Source organism: Sphaeramia orbicularis, chromosome 6, assembly GCF_902148855.1.
Source record: "Sphaeramia orbicularis chromosome 6, fSphaOr1.1, whole genome shotgun sequence".
Classification (NCBI taxonomy): Eukaryota; Metazoa; Chordata; class Actinopteri; order Kurtiformes; family Apogonidae; genus Sphaeramia; species Sphaeramia orbicularis.
Window position 1 is genome coordinate 20,527,012 of NC_043962.1, and position 17,159 is coordinate 20,544,170.

The following is a 17,159-nucleotide window of genomic DNA, read 5'->3' on the forward strand; positions in this document are numbered from 1 at the left end:
TGACCCATGGTAACCTGTCTGGTGCCATGATTATGCTGTAGACCTCTATGCCTTATTTTGTCGATAAGAAAGTCAGGTTTCCCTATGAGTAGCTGCCATTATAGATGTGGTACTCGTTCTATGGCATCATTGAGATGATGAGTAGGTATTGAATTAATAATGAATAGCAGCATGCATCAGTGTCCTGACCTGAAAGCAGGGTGAATGTGACAGAGTAGATGCCATTCTCCTTAGTGGCGGCTGTGCTCTCCGTGTAGGTGATATCCACTTGGAATTTGACCGGCTTCTGGAAGACTGTAGGGCCGGCTGTAGACTTGTACTCTGCTCGGAAACTGGTCTGAGAGATCACACTGTGGCTCAGGCTGGGGATCTGGGATAAAAGTAGAAGAAATCAGTAAGGGAAACTGGACAGAGAAGCAGAGATGGGGACAAAAACAGGCAGCGAAAAAAGCAGAGTAATGGGATTATACATATGGAGCGTTGAGGTTTATTTTTTCCTACACCTTAGAAATGACAAGGTGAATAAACCCTCATTAAAATATCCTCCATATACTACAAGCCATAGTTGAAACTCTAAGGAGATTAATGCCTCGGGGAGTAGCCATGCATGCCAGGGAGACTTAAGCTAATGTAATCTTGAGTCATCCAACAACATTGCACTCTCTCACCTAAAATGAATTTGTATGCCCAATGAACAGGTGAGCTCTGAAATTGTCATGTTTCGCCATAGTGCTGAAGAGGGTTTGACATTCCATTAATGTGAGTGTGCTGAGAGGTATAATTCCACTGATTCAGGTGCCAATCTCCTGTCTGGAATACCAGCTAGCATAACCCAGAGGAGAAAATAGCTACCTCCAGGGATAGAGAAACGGATTTGACACTGACCTGCACTGGCAGAGTTTGCATTTACTTAGACTTTGTTAAATCTAACTGGGGTGAGGACAGGTTCTGTTCAATTATGTACACTGAATATCAACTAGCTGTGGTGAATGTTTGTTGATACAGATTCTGCAGCTCTCACCGAGAATCCCTGCATCCTTGCATGTATTTGTACATCCACACTATTATTATCTCACCACACACCCAGACAGAATCCATGCAATTTCTCCAAAACCTAGAAGTACACATCTAAATATAAATGCACACATGCTCAGTACACAATATTGAGGGCAAAGCATCTATATGCTAATGATCAATGCTCTCTGTTGATTTCTATTGACCTCAAGTGAGTCTGCAGTTAGAGAGAAAATAGAAGTGCTGAACACAAGCAGTTTACTGAATTGCTACATAAATCAGAAGCATGTTAGCAAATACTCAGAGAGAGGCTGCCACATAGCATAGCTGATTGCTGCTGCTCGAAAAGGCAGCATCCTGCGTTAGACTTCAAAAACACAAATAATGCTGCAACATGTACAAATACAGTGGGCAGATACTGAGAGGAGCAGGAGGGCCACAAGGGGACACGGAGCACATGAGAGGGGTAGAAGTAGGATAAGAAAGTGGATTAGCATGTACCGATAGAAAGGCTTGAACAATGTCTGCCTTGATCGAGCTGAGAGGCTTGTCTTTGATGACGATGAAGATCTGCTCCTCTTTCTCCAGGTTGATGAAGTTACCAAACCAGGATTTTTTGGCAAGCCTGTGGGGTAAAGAGAAAGAGTTGTGAGGTTAACGTAGCAATCTTTATTCTACCCTCCACAAAAATGGGGAGTAAAAGGATGGAGAGAGAGAGAGAGAGAGAGAGAGAGAGAGAGAGAGAGAGAGAGAGAGAGAGAGAGAGACAGAAGCTCAGGGGAAATGGAAAGAAGCAAACGTAGGATACCCTGAGGGAAAAGAGCTAAAACTGTGCAAGGGAGAGTTTTCTGACATTTCGCCTTCTGTGCAACTCAGTATGTGTTTGTGTGAGTGTGTGTGTGTGTGTGTGTGTGTGTGTCAGACAGACAGAAGGATAGACAGACAGGCAGGAAGGCAGAGAGACAGAAGAGAGAGTGAGGGAGTGAGAGAGTAAGATAATTGAGCCTCTCTGTGAACAGAACTGTCGGTCCAGAAGGGGCAGAGGTAGATGAATTCACTACTGGCCTCAACCCAGGTGTACCTGCACCCACTAATAAGCCATATGGACTCCTGTTTTCTGGCAAATTAATATTTTATAAGATTCATGAAATTGCTGATGAAATTACCCGAGTCAAACTTTGGCAAAGAGAAAATCCCTTCCAGTTTCCCGCTTACAAATAAACACCTATTTTTCACATATTTATTACTAATATTCTACTATTAAGGCTTTCATAATGATATAATAACTGCTGAAGTATCGGCGAGGGATTGCTCGTGCATTAACAACCTAGTGACACCTAGGAAAAGGCATTTTCCAGCCTCTCCAACTATTTCCAGCAAGAATGTTCTCCCAAGCCAGGTGGAAATGGCCAAGCAAGACAGTCAGCCAACCAAACAGGCATATCTAGGCCAAGCCTGCGTTATCAAACCCCTGGGAGCTCAGTAACATCACACAGGCTACCTTCCCTCCCTCATAACCAGCCCACTACCTGCAGCCACATTGCTGTTTCTCCAAACCAGACTAGACCCGAGGTCATTACAGGAAACTCAGCAGGAAGAATCAAACATTCATGGATGCAATACTTTCCAAAACATCGTGGTATCGGGAGCAAGCCTGTTTGAAGCAGTGACTGAAGGGCTGACAGGTGCTGCATAGTTATGACAGTAGTGGCGGCTTGAAAAAAGTACAGCATCTACTCACTCGGGGGAAGACTCTGGTGTGAGGCTGGACATCTCCTCTTGTGTGGGAACTGTGGAAGCAGGGCCAAAGGTTAAAGTTGAAAGCTTCACATAAAGACAACAGGCAGATCACTATTAGTTACAGCCCAGCCCAGTGTAATTCTTAAATAACATAGTATGATATAGTGAGATAATACAGTGTTTACTATAAAATCTTTTCAAGCTTCAAAGAATTAGTCTGGATTACTTGAGCTAGGGCACTTATCCATAGTCAGCGCAGTACATGTAATAGATTATGATCAACTCAGTCCCATTTTAAGCACAGTTTAAGTGAGCATTATGTGCCTTCTGACACCATTATACAGCATTTTTTGTTTTAGATACAGAATCCACTGTCAACAGATCAGTAATTTTACTTTGCATCAATTGGTTTATTCTTATCCTTACTGAGTGAGCTTAATGTTTTAATACCTTGGTTTAGAAACTACCAGATTCCAGTGTCCTATGGGGGAAACTAGTGGCTTTCCAGCAAAATAAACATAGCATACACTTAAGATGACTGGTCACTAACAAACAAGTTTTGCTGTTGGTCCTGCACCCACCCAGCAGTACATACTTTAGCTGCTTGCTTCTTTGCTATTACATCTGTGTACATTTCCAAAACAGGGTCATGTCATGTATACCTCATACAACCCTACCTCAAATACTCTACTGCAGCTCTGTGCATCTAAACATCCAGTCTGATTGTTGCACTACCTTGCAGTTTCCTGCGGTGGAAGCGTGGTGAGCCCAGAAAGCTGTTCTTGATGGAGTTGAGGCGCGTCCTCCATGGCATGCCACCGATGGATGGGCTGGGGGGCGGCGTTGGGGTTGGGGTCCCAGCCGGGCTGTCCTTGGGAGTGTGCACTGGAGTGCCCTTGGGGGTGGGAAGGGGGCTGCCCCGAGGGGAAGGGTGTGGGGTAACCTGTATAAGGGGGATAGATTTGGGAGGATGGTCAGTGAAGGAAGAAGGAACCGGCGGCACAGGGTGGAAATGGTGCAGCCGGATGGGCGATAGGGGCACCACGGGGCTAAAGGGCACAGAGAGCTGGGGGTTGGCGGCAAAATGGGAGCGCCGTACCTGCGGGCTATTTGGGATGGAAGCAGAGGGTATTGGAGTTGGGGAAGATGGTGAAGTGGGGGTTGGGGGAACAGAGGAAGAGGGTGGATGTGACGGGAGTTGGCAGGGAGTGGACGGTTCTGATTTGATTGCAGATATGGGATCTGGAGAGGTTTCTGGGAGCGGGTTAGATCGTGTGGCTTGGAGGGGCTTGGGGACAGTTCTGGTCTTGGCAGGGAGTGTCTGTGTCTTGTTTAGCAAAGATTGCAGGGGTTCGCTGTTTGGAGCGAGTGAGTTGGGGGTAGAGATACGTGGGCCTGCACGATGTGGAATGGGCTCAGGGGACGGGCAGGGGCTGGTGTTCGGGGACTGCAGTATGTCGGGGGACAAAGGCGGAACACCAAACTTTCTGACAGGCTGAAGTTTGATGACATAAACCACAATACAGCAAAGAGCCAGAGGAGGAGGAGGAGGAGGAGGAAAAGAAAACAAAGAAACACACATGGGACACATGCAAGCACACAAACACAAAGATGAAGGGAGGGGGGAAAAAAGGAGAGCAGAACAAACAAACCACACAGTAAGAAGGAGGAGAATCAGCCAAAAAACATATAGAGGAAGGTGAGATGTTTTCATGCACAGGAGAGATGGAGGCAGTGCAAAAAAAGAAAGACAGAAAAAGAAACATGCAGTTAGACCATTCAGGCTCATGTCGAACATAAACAAATGTGTAAAGGGAGAACAGAGCAAGCAGTGCACACAGTTAAAAAAGTAGAGACAACATTAGGAGGTGGTCTTTACATACAGGACTCTGTGGGCAGAGAGAAAAGCAAGCGGGCACAAATGGTGTGAGAAACACGAAACAAGCTGAGAGTTCAATTTGGGTTATCTCAATAACAGAAGGGGCAAGATTATAGTATTTCAGGTGTGAAATTTCCAGTTTCTGGGTAGATTCATCGATCTGTTGGCTTTTTTTAATACTGAAGTTGCAGTCACAAAGGTGATAGAATATTTCCGTTGGACAGCCCCCTGTTTTTCCACAGACAAATGAAAGAAATAACCACCCACAGAGCTTCTTGCTGAGAGCACAATCCAGGCTTTGGATAGGTTTGAGAAATCAATTTCCCTTTCAGATCAGCTTGAAAGAACCTGTGTGGTGCAAGGAGCTCGTCTTAGGATCCTGCCTAATCTTGAGCCTTCTCAGGTTACTCAGCTGGAAAAGTTTACTACAAGCTCCCCTGCTTGAAGCAAGAAAAATGTGGGATTTTCTGAAGCATTCCCTGAGCTGGATTTCCACAGAGCTCAGGCCACAGAAAACAGAGAAAGGGATAATCAGAGAAGATGGAGAGAGAGAAGCTTTTAGGGTGGGAGAAATAAAGCTGTGCTGTCATGTCTCCTGCATGTGCTCATCTGTATGTTGTGGTCTACGTTGACTAAAAACCCAACTCTGTCGACACAGTGATGATGCACGCAAACCCTGAACACCGGATATGAAGAGCTTATCATTGTGGATCCCAGCTTCCTTACAATGGTAGATCTGCGTGATGGATTATTGCGGATTACACTGTGGAAATGTATGTCATGGCAGTAAAGACTAATAATAAGGGAGTAGGATGATATTGCATTTTCAGAGTGATACAGTGATCTTTTGTTCGTCGTGTTCTTCACTGTGCTTTGTTAAAGGTCAAGCCCTACAAAGTAAACATAGAGTCTTTATATTCTCTGTCTGACAAACAGAAACAGCAATAAGGGGGGATCAGCAGTAACCCTGAAGATGAACAAATATACCTGAAAATTAGGTCAAGAGGTGTGTGCTGTATATATGTGTCTACATGATACGAAGGTTGTGACTTACCCGTGGGCTGCTTAGGGGGCTGGTAGACAGACCAGAGGAGGCTCCACTAATAGACCGCGACCTGTGACACAAACGTGCGAGAAAACACACAGCGGTAGAGGTAATTTGTGAGATCATCATGTGAACCTGGTGCATGTTTCTGTAAACACAGGTGGCTGTAAGAGCGTAGAGGTTACATGTTGCACACAGCTAGAAAGCACATACAGCATATGGTACTAAGCACAGTTTGCTACCAAGCCCCCTGTGAACACAACACCTATTTAGACAAAGAGGGTGAAAGCACTACGGCACATGGTAACACAGTAACACGACACACATTACTAACATTGACTCCCAGCAATTAGTCTCGGCCCAATTAAGCTCAATACTTTATTTTTGTTGATGTAACTGTTCCACTTGGAAATCTATAGGCTGCTAACTTTTAAAGTAGCTTAGCATCTAACCAAACATGTTGACTTTGTTAGGTCTTTGCACTGGATCAGTAAGAAGTATCTTGAGGGTGGAAATGAAGTGGGCACATGGTAACAGTATCACAACACACATTATTAACATTGACTCCCAGCAATTAGTCTCCGACCAGTTAACCTAAATACATTGGTTTTTTTTGTTGATGTAACTGTTCCACTTGGAAATCTATAGGCTGCTAACTTTTAAAGTAGCTTAGCGTCTAACCAAACATGTTGACTTTGTTAGGTCTTTGCACTGGATCAGTAGGAAATATCTTGAGGGTGGAAATGAAGTGGGACATTTGGTTGAGTGCCATTTGTCATGTTTTTCTTTTCCCCCGCAGATGCCGTCAATAACCCCTATGAGCAGAGCCCCGCTCAGAAATGAACAATCACAGGACAATCTGTCTCCATCACACACGCGCACAAACATATACACACATGCGCGCACACACAAGTCCACAAAACAGCGCCTGTCAACACTCGGAAACACCAGCTGCTCACTGTCACAACACTGTTCCTTTTTGTCATTCAATCTAATAATACCCCCTCCTTTTCTCCCTCTTGTTCTCTCTCTCCATTTCAGCAGTGATGCGTTTGAGAACATGTGGCCAAGCCTAAACGTTTTTGTGAAGAGATAAATACTACACTTAGGGGCTTTATACTTGCTTGGTCATAGAGGAAGACCTCATGCCCGAATGTGAGTGGGGAATGAGTGAATTTAAGAGGGATGGAGGAGTGATGGCTGGGAGAGAGGGATGAGAAATGTGAGGGATGGGGGAGGTGGACTGGGGTAATGGAGACTGATGCTCATTCCTGATATGAGAGCAGCCAGAGGCATCCATAAATGAACACAATACTGTATAAATGGTAACACCTCATAGCCATAAAAATGCTGCTTGTACTGTCAAAACAGGAAGTCTGGATAAGGGTCAGATGGAATCAATCTTCTAAAGGTGGAAATGCTCATTTAGGCTCAGTCACTCACCCTCTTTCAGCTTTTAATTTACAACCTAAAGAAGGAAAGGATACTAGAACAGCAATTTCTCTCCCGAGAGGCACAAACAGAGTAGGAGAGAGGCAGCGCTAACAGCTACCATGAGAGAGGAAAATATAGAAACACCCACTCTTAAGCTATTTTTGTAATTCTCCTACTGGCCCTTCTGTGAGTGTATTTATTACACACACTCATGCACACATGAGTAGGCGATGTTGAGACCACGTTGGCTAGGATTTCTCGTTTCAGAGAGCAGCTGACCAGACAGTTGCTATCATTTATGGTCCGCTGAGACATGCCCATAGCTGCTTGCTACAGCGCCTGTAGTGTACATAGTCAATTGCACTTCATCTAAACATGGCCAAAACACAGCATCCTAAGGCCGTTGCGAGCATATTGTTCGAGACACTCTGCATCTGTTAGTGTTGGACGAGCAGGTCTATAGAGCTAATGTTACAGATGGTTATTCTGTACAGTAATGGGCTGTCAGAGGCTCACCCTGGCTTTGGAGGGATGATGAATTATTGTTGAACAGTTTTGTTTTTAATGACCAGCACATACAACTGACTGGTCATCATTCAACACAGGCTGGAGTTTGTGAGTTTGTTGGAGTATGTATCGTTTATAGCTACATGCAGGCCTAGTTTAGCTTAATTCTCAAAAAATACATATAAAAACTAGAAGCACTCGGAGAGCGCAGACCTCTGCCAAGGCAGATCAGTGCCCCGGATTTGGATGAAAATTTCAGGAAATGTTGATACTGGCACAAGGAACAAATGATTAAATTTTGGTGGTGATTGGGGGGGTCCACGGGGGCCCATTGATCTGCCTTGGCGGAGGTCTGCGCTGTCTTTTCTATAAAAGCACTTGAAGAGCGCAGACCTCCGCCAAGGCAGATTAGTGGGCCCCCGTGCCCCCCCCACCCCCACCCCCGATCTCCACCAAAATTGAATCATTTGTTCCTTGTGCCTGTATCAACAGTTCCTGAAATTTTCACCCAAATCCGTCCATAACTTTTTGAGTTATCTTGCACACAAACAGACAGACAAACCAACACGGACAAAAACATAACCTCCTTGGCGGAGGTAAAAATTTTCTAATATATCTCTCAGTACCCACTGTAAAAGGCATTTAGTCTGATTTGTCAAGGATTACTTCTGACATCACTACTTCAACCCAAGAGGATTAAATTAATTAATTAATTAATTTTTTAAAAATGGCTGAAATTAATATCTTTGGAGATTCAATGTCCTTATTCCTGTACAGTAGAGAATCAAAAGGTTCCACGTACTCAACATTTTTCAGCGCAACTAAAAAACCTTAGTGTTTCTGTGGGACAGTAGACCTTAGATGTAATTTGTCACCATTTATTACAATATTATTATCTCTATTTTTAAGTATTGTCCTATGTTTAATTTAGTGACAGTGTAGAAGTTCACAAAAAGCTCAGAGTAAAATTGAAGGTTATTTTTTACCAAAACACAGAAAACGGACTTTTCAGTAAAATATATCACAAAACAAGCGTCCACAACCACTGTCATTTGTCAAACTCCATGGGTTTTACGGATGAGTTCTCCTATGGTTCTACAGGGGTTGGACAAAATAATGGAAACACCTTAAAAAATCAACAAAATATAATTTAATATGGTGTAGGTCCGCCTTTTGCGGCAATTACAGCCTCAATTCTCCGAGGTATTGATTCATACAACTTGTGAATTGTTTCCAAAGGAATTTTAAGCCATTCTTCAGTTAGAATACCCTCCAACTCTTTTAGAGACGATGGCGGTGGAAATCGACGTCTTACTTGAATCTCTAAAACTGACCATAAATGCTCAATAATGTTGAGGTCTGGGGACTGTGCCGGCCGTACAAGATGCTCAACTTCATTAGAATGTTCCTCATGCCATTCTTTAACAATTCTAGCTGTATGGATTGGGGCATTATCATCTTGAGGTGAAGGTGTTTCCATTATTTTGTCCAACCCCTGTACGTTCACCATGGGTCCTCTGAACATCCAAGTGGAACATTTCTATTGCCAGTGCAAAGCTGAAAACTGCATTTTACCGGAATTATTGAAATTTATTTATAGGATTAGCGGCTCGAGAGTTATTGAACATTTAAAATCAGTAGATGCTTTTGGTCGCTGGTGGCTGTTAAAGTGTGTGAGGGTTAAAAGGTAAATTATATTCTTTGGAACTCCCAGGAAAACATAATGTTGAGATTCTTTTAATCCCCTGATCAATACGGAGAGGAGTGAAAACTATGCCTAAAACTACAAAACTAGAAGGAAAAATATTGAAATAACTAAAAAGAACAATGCATGAAAACTAAAAAGAAATATAACTTATGTGAAAAACAACTCAGTTATTGCTGATAACTGTTCATGTTCTGGCTTGGCACAATATGGGGATATTAATAATGTTTTATAATAATAATATTTGATTTCATTCATTCTTTCATCCTACCCTTTCATCTTTCCTCAATCAAGGTTTCCCTCATAATACCTGAAAAACTCAAACATTTAAAATGAATAAAAGTAAACTAAAACTAGTCAGTTCCTAAGAAAAAACTAATCATGCTCTCAAAAACTAAAACAGATCAAAACCAAACTGAAGGACTAAATAAGAAAAAATCCTAATTAAAATTTCAGAACTATAAAAACTCCACTGAGCAGCACAAGGAAAATTATAATTGCTCTAATTGTTTTGGGACAGAGACAGAATTCTCAGAAGCAGATTTCAAAGTACGGGTAAAATAAAATGAAACTATCTGCAAAGCTACAGACCCACAGCAGGTAAATGCAGTGTGCAATGGCCTATGCGTATACTCTGTGTGTGACAATCCATTTGTGTTGCTACCCATTTTCGTCTTTCTATTATCCATTAGTCATCAACTGAACATTTCCCAGCCTGTTTTGGAGAGGGCCCAGTGTCCTCAGTGTGTGACCACCGGCTATGTCAGAGACCCATCCAAAGCACCCGTGGGGGTCTGATGTTGAGCTGTAGGGGATGGAACGAGTACAAGATGTTTTGGGACGAGGGCATGGACTGAAATAAAACGAAACAGGAGCAAAATGAAATGGATGGTGCCAGGAGTCAAACGGGGAACGAACAACACTGCCAATGCTAAAAAAACAATATTACTGCTCTGCTGGAGTGATGTGAGGTAAGTGGAGAAAGTTCCATTCCCCCCCCCCCCCCCCCCCCGTTCTCCCTACTTTACGTTGACTTTTTCCTGCCAATACAGTTCCTCGACATGGAGCAGATATTCATATAAATCAACACGCTGTTTAAATTCATTTCCTTTCCTGAGAGCTGACAACTCCCTGAGAATTCGGTGCATTAATATTCACAGCTCTGCTCCTCAAATTTCTAAATGTAGTAAGACCCCTGCAGTTTTTGCTGTGGAGATCAGTGTTAAAGGTGCTTTATTTGTGCTCATTTGAGCCTCTTAAATAAATTAGAGTCAATAATTAGCATGAGAGGCTGACTTATTAAGACTGCTCCAACTAACCCAACACGCATTCAGCTTTGTGAAGCAAGTAGAGCAGATCTGTATGGGGGAATAAGGGAAAAAAAAAAAAAAAATCAATTGATATTCTCTTCTTTACACTGCTGCACTCTTCCATACTTCATTAGCATATTATTAACCTCCCTTCATTTCTCCTGGCATGTTGTTAAGACTTAAAATTAAATCACTGGGATTTTTTTTTGCTTTGAGTTTAACATTAAATGTCCTTTTGAGATACTTCTGGGTGTATCAAGAATGAACTGGGAATTGGTCGGAGAATATCTCCATGTGTATTTCAGTGCAACACGACTACGGCAGCGCTTTCAGAAAAAATCTTTTCAATTATACCTCACAGGAGTAGTCAGATCAGCAATCGCATGTATGAAGACGCAGATCGGGCTACTGGCGAGGGCTGTAACTCTGTACACTGCCTGAGATATGTGAAGCAAAATGTTGGATAAGGATTGTGTAATTTTAGATAAAACCATTTCCTCTTTCTTCTACCATTCACACTAGTGGAAATGTATCCTGTCAAAATACATGTTTCAAAGTCAGTCCTCTCTCTGACACCCTCTGATCTGAAGTTCTACAAATCTTCAGTGCTGTCAACAAAAGTTTGCTGTTGGGGAAAGATAAGGTTAGGTTCAGAGAAAGTCAGTCAAATTTTTGGACGTTATTCGGCTACGCATGTGCAGCCCCATCACCATCACCATCGTCTATACACACACAAACACGCAGATGATCAAACAAAGTACGCAAGGCCCTGATAAAAGGCAGAAAAGTTCAAAACACAACAAAATCCAGATTCTCTAACGGACGTACTTTTTTCGCCCTCCGCAAATCAGTTGGAGAGCTGTGAATTGCGGTAGGGGAAAAAAGACGTAGGGCAAGAGAAAAGATTCAATTGATTTGGAGGCGGAGGGGCTGTGTTACAGAACCCCCACCACCACCACCACCATCACCTCCAACCCACCACATGTGATAGGGAGCCAGACAGAGAAAACTAGCAGCGTTTCCACATTAGCATAGCAATTTCATACTAACAGAGGGGGGCGTTTTGGACTGAAGGTCAGCTGCACACAAGGGACCACAGGAAAGAGAGAGAGAGAGAAGTGATATGAAAGGCTAGGGAGGAGCCCCTGAAAGAGATTTTGGCGGAGGGGTGTAAACAAAAACACTGATTTAAAGTAGCATGGAAGAAAGATGCAGGGGAAGTTTGTATTAATGACAACGGCTTCCAATAGAAGCAGGATATGAACAATCTTTTGGTATGCTGCTGTGATCGTACTGAGATTTACACAAGTGAACCTAAAGGTTGTGTTTAAAACAAATGCCCAAGACACTCATTTCAGTGGCCTTGGCGGTTTAATATGATATATGGATCGATTCTGATGCTGTTAAGACAGTACTATTGACAGTATTTTGAAATTCTAGACTTGACTGAAACAGAAGAATCCGAGTGAAGGACAAAGCTTCTAAACTAACACAACCTTTAAAAGAAGAGGAGATAAGACTCGGGTCGCCTTAAGGGATGAAAGACTGGAGTAGAGGCGATAAAACACAAGAAGATGAAATTTAAAGTGAAATTCAGAGGCACCAGAGGACAAAAAGAATTAAGCGCAAGTGTAAAGAGGTGGGAGCTTTTGAAATGGATTTAAAACTGAAGTGGCGTCCTCCAGTGAAATAAGGTACAGGGAAAAAGGAAATAAATTCTTATTTTGCGATTAAAAAACTGCTAAGGTGTAGAGTTTTTAATGTATGTGACATTTGCATGAATATTCAACTATATATTCTTATCTACAATGTACATGTTCTTCCTGCCTCCACATTTATGTCCTATTCCTCTGAAAGCTTTTCCAGCACTCTGCCAATCTGCCTATCATTAGGCAGATCAGGTTATCACCCCTCTCAGATTCAATCTTCCCCGCTGTCACAAATGTCACTGCCTCTGACCAGAAATGTGCGGTGTGATGATATATTGCTTGTTGAAATAAGACGAGGAAATGGATTTTAAATCAGTCCGCAGTACCTTGTGGGGGTGTGGTTATGGCTCGACTTGAATATTTCTAAAATAGAGAACTGCTATGCATGCAGAGAAAGTGGGACACAGTACGAGAGAAACTGATTATCAATGCATTCAGATTATGAAAAGAAGAGATAATTGAGCTAACACCGGAAAAGGGGGGTTGTAGATATTAAGAGTCTGAATTGCAAATGAATGAAGTGTTCTTCAGTTTGAGAATTAAGCTAATTAAGAAAGTTAGGTCAAACTGGAGGAACTGCCAGTCTAAATCAGCTGACTCTGTTGGGAACAAAAGTAGTAACTTTGCCAATGCTGCTTTTTGAAATAGACAAGTGAAGCTGCCACATGCTGCAGAGGTCATCACCAGCTTAACTAATGCATCTTACAGAAGGCACCACTGCATCTTTCCACAGCCATGGACGGCTTTTTGCCACGGGTGTGAGACACGAAGCAAGAGGAAGTGACAACATAAAGGAAGTGAATACCTCTCTTCTTTGCTGCATTTTGTATTGGCGTCGGGAATATCCAAGCTTTTACTGTATACTGATTTACTACAGTGAGACAGGAGACAAAGTGAGCAGAGAGTCAGTCTCTGATTACGTTTGTCCGCAATCTAGTCTGTTGTTAACAGAACCAGACTCGCTGGCATGACCTGCTAAAACACTGGTGGTCTTGGAGATCCTTCACAGTGTATCAATAAACATTAGATTAGATTAGATTGAACTCTATTACATAAAGGGTACTTTAACAAACACACAAACAAAGAACAAGTGGTGCCAGGCACAACAACCCCACCCCTCCCACATATATTGCCCATTGTAAGTAAATGGGAAGATTTTAAAAATTCATAAAAAATTTGAACTTTGACCTGCGGTTCCCAAAATGTAATGAGATCCATTCTGGGTCACTGGCAATCTATAAACTTAATTTGGTATGAATTCAACCAATAGTTTTGCTGTTACAGACAATTGAAATTTTGCCCATTATAAGTAAATGGGGAAAAAAAAAGATTTAAAATTTTTAACTTTGACCTACTTTTCCCAAAATGCAATGACATCTATTCTGGGTCACTGGCAATCTATGAACCAAATTTGGCATGAATTCAGCCAATAGTTTTGCTGCTAGAGTGTTAAACAAACAAACCGAACCAACAACAATCCCCCTTCCCTCCCCTTCGGGGGTGGGGTAATAATGGCCATCTCTATGTGTTCACTTGAAAGTTTTCTTGATAGATGTTTTACCACCTCCATCTTGCGTACCTTTGCCCGTGCTGTGTCATGTCAATCGCCCTCCTGGCAGGTACAGGTGAGCCTCCATCTGTGACACTGAGGACTTCCATGGACTTCCTCTCAGGTCTCCTCTTGCCGTGGCGGTTCAACATGGGGAGTCGACCCTCTTCCGTGGGGATCTGACACAGAGATACAAGACTCATCATGACAACACCTGGTGCCTTTCTATGTGTTGCATAGTTTTGTGAAAGGCTGTATTGTGGAGTGATGTAAGCACTGATCAGACTGACATTTAACTAATAGTGAATACATAATGGTTTCCTTTCAGTTGTTGAACTAATGGCCAATGTATTGACTGTATCACATTCCCTGAAGAGGGAGTCTACTCATCAAAATGTCTGTATGTTAGACCGCATGCTCGTATTTTCACAGAATACTCCTATTGCAGTGCTGCTGTCAGAAAATAACCCTGGCAGAAGTCTAAGTAGAGCATCTCTGTCTCCTCTCAGATGTCTGTGGGTGGAAATCTATGTTGCATCTCAGCATATGAATGAATGAGGGAATATTTTCTTTTTTTTTGGTGAGGTAAATCGAAACCGAAGCCATCTGAGTTGACAGTTTTTCAAAATAACACTCTGGCCTATTGGCATCTTCTATTTCTGTTACTAAATTCCATTGAGGAGCTTGTCTATTTTCAATAAAACGGAAAGGGTTTTTTTTGTTTTTTTTTTTTACTGGAGAGCCAATCTACCACTACTGGAGCCAATGCAGCTTCTCTGGAGAGAGCGAAATGGAAAAAAAAAAAAAAAAAAAGACAGCAGAGCGTACATGAGCATACCTTCTTGCGGTACTTATTCTTGTCTAAATTAGAATGGGTTGCACTGGTAAACAGATGTCTGTTTAATGGTACGATGAAAAGCCATTTGAAGTAATGCACCCATGTCACATGGTAGGGCTCAAACATACTGCATGCCATACTGTGTTTACTGTTATGCTCTTTTCTTTATTGATTATTCTTTCATATCTGCACTTTTCCTCGTCCTTACCAATCTCATTGCGAGGGGGGAGATTCTGGTCTTCCTGACTGGGATACCTCTCTTTACGGTCCAGCAACAGGAAATAGATCATCTTCTCTTGGTTGTCACTGAAAATAAAGGACAATGAAATGACTGGTGAAACATATGAAACTAGAACAACCTCCGCCAAGGCAGATCAGTCCCCCCCCCTCCCGATCACCACCAAAATTTAATCATTTGTTCATTGTGCCAGTATCAACATTTCCTGAAAATTTTATCAAAATCCTTCCATAACTTTTTGAGTTATCTTGTTAACAGACAGAAAAACAAAAAATCTGCCCCCCCCCCCCCAGTCACCACCAAAATTTAGTCATTGGTTCCTTGTGCCAGTATCAACATTTCTTGAAATTTCATCAAAATCCGTCGATGACTTTTTGAGTTATCTTGCTAACAGACAAACAAACAAACAAACAAACCCAGATGAAAACATAAATTCCGCCGTTCCTCGGCAGAGGTAACAAGCAGACAAACCCCAATGAAAACCTAACCTCCTTGGCAGAGGTAAAAATATGCTATTTAAAAAGGTATAAAGAGAAGATTTCATTGAATTCATTTTGAGTGCCCAAAATCAACAAATTTAACTGCAAAAACCCTCAGTATGATTAATGTCATTTAATCTTTTTGAGTTTCTTGTGAAACAGCCACTAAATAGCTTTGATCATTAAAACAAAACTTTTAGTTTTACAGATCATTAAGCCGTCATATAATATTCTGCACATATTTTCAGGATATGCCCCATCTCTACACACAAAGTCTGCTGGCAAGTTTATGAAAGTATCAAAACATTCTGACTTTGTCCTTTTCTTTCGCAGTAAATCAGGAAGCCTAATATCTTTAGCCTCTAGGCCAGTCGTCGCTATGCAAAAGGCCCAGGGATCGGCCCACTGTAATAAAGACAGATTGGAAAGCAGTAGGAGGCAAAGAGACAAGGACCTGCAACTTCAGCTAAAACCAACCAGGGGAAAAGAGATAGAGACGGCAGATTTTCCTCCAGTCCAGCACTATTACAGGATGCTCCCAGGAGAAAGGAAGCGAATGTAAGATATGGGAAGAGAAGAAAGTAAGACTCATTTAGCATTAAATAGAGGCTGGGAATATGTAAAAGAGACTAAAGGGGATAAAAGGGACATTTAAACATATGCAATCCATCTGAAAATGCTCACCACACAAACAAAATGGCCAAGGGTTTTGCTGTGCAGTCCACAATCACTTTGGGCAAAAAGTATCGAGTGGCAAGCGTTGTAAGCACTATGTGATAACAGTTAAGTGATCTATAGCATCTGTCATCAGAAGTGACAGCCTCACAGGATTTCATAAGCCCGGGAAAAACTAAGGCCGTCAGTGCAGCCAGACACCACACAGCCCATCCTTCCATGGTTATAAACTCTCTTCTTTTCTTGTAACCACAACCCTGCTCCCTATCTGCAGCTCTCTTTTATTTTTTACTTATTTCATCACACTCCTTTTCCCTTTCATCTCCAACTTTTCCTTTCCCACTCCCACCTTTTTTATTCACAGAACCACATCTGCATTTTTCTCATACTCTTTTTTTTCTTCCTTCGTCTATCCCACCTCTATCCCTTTAACTCCTCCTTTCACTCACTCGTCTGAGAGCAGGTCTTTCAGTAGCTTGTTTTTGTCTCTGAAGCAGCCCAGGGAGTGCATGCTGTCCAGTACGTCAGGGTCGATGTCGTCTGCAGAGGGCAGGCTGCGAATGGTCACCTTCCTCGGCACAGGCTGCTCCGGCTCGGGCTCGTTCTTCCCCCCTCTGGGAACACAAAGAAATTATACCACAAATAAAGGACACAGTCGTCCAGCGTGACCCTTAATAATTTCTTGTAAATACGAGTACGTCCACAGTGTATAAACCTCATAATATATAGGGGTGTTACAGGGTTCATTCTGGGAGTAAACTCATGTAATGACTATTTAAGTGAAGGTCAACGCAGAATGTTGCAGAATGTTTTGAAGCACTTGAGCATTTGTTTGCCTCATTATTATAAACATGGTTCACATGGGGAAACTTTAACAGTCATGTAGTTACTCTATGTTTAGTCATTTCGCATGCTCACTTCAATGCGTGTGAAAGGGTCATCATGCTCAACAAGCAGACAGATGACTGAGTCACGCCGTTTAGTTTTGTAATCTTCAGCTCTTCTCCCGTCCCATTTTCCAAATTTAGTTTTCTTCA

At 42.3% G+C, this 17,159-nt stretch overlaps 1 protein-coding gene across 1 annotated transcript in view; it reads right to left on the reverse strand.

The window, feature by feature from the left end:
* The window catches only part of brsk2a (BR serine/threonine kinase 2a), a 202,212-nt gene that overhangs the window by 10,479 nt on the left and 174,574 nt on the right, over positions 1–17,159 (reverse strand). Inside the window, 10 exon segments of the mRNA XM_030137601.1 lie at positions 190–370; positions 1,516–1,639; positions 2,756–2,804; positions 3,490–4,249; positions 5,688–5,748; positions 13,149–13,214; positions 13,923–14,043; positions 14,046–14,071; positions 14,923–15,036; positions 16,572–16,736. Of these exon segments, the coding sequence (XP_029993461.1) occupies positions 190–370; positions 1,516–1,639; positions 2,756–2,804; positions 3,490–4,249; positions 5,688–5,748; positions 13,149–13,214; positions 13,923–14,043; positions 14,046–14,071; positions 14,923–15,036; positions 16,572–16,736 (1,667 nt within the window).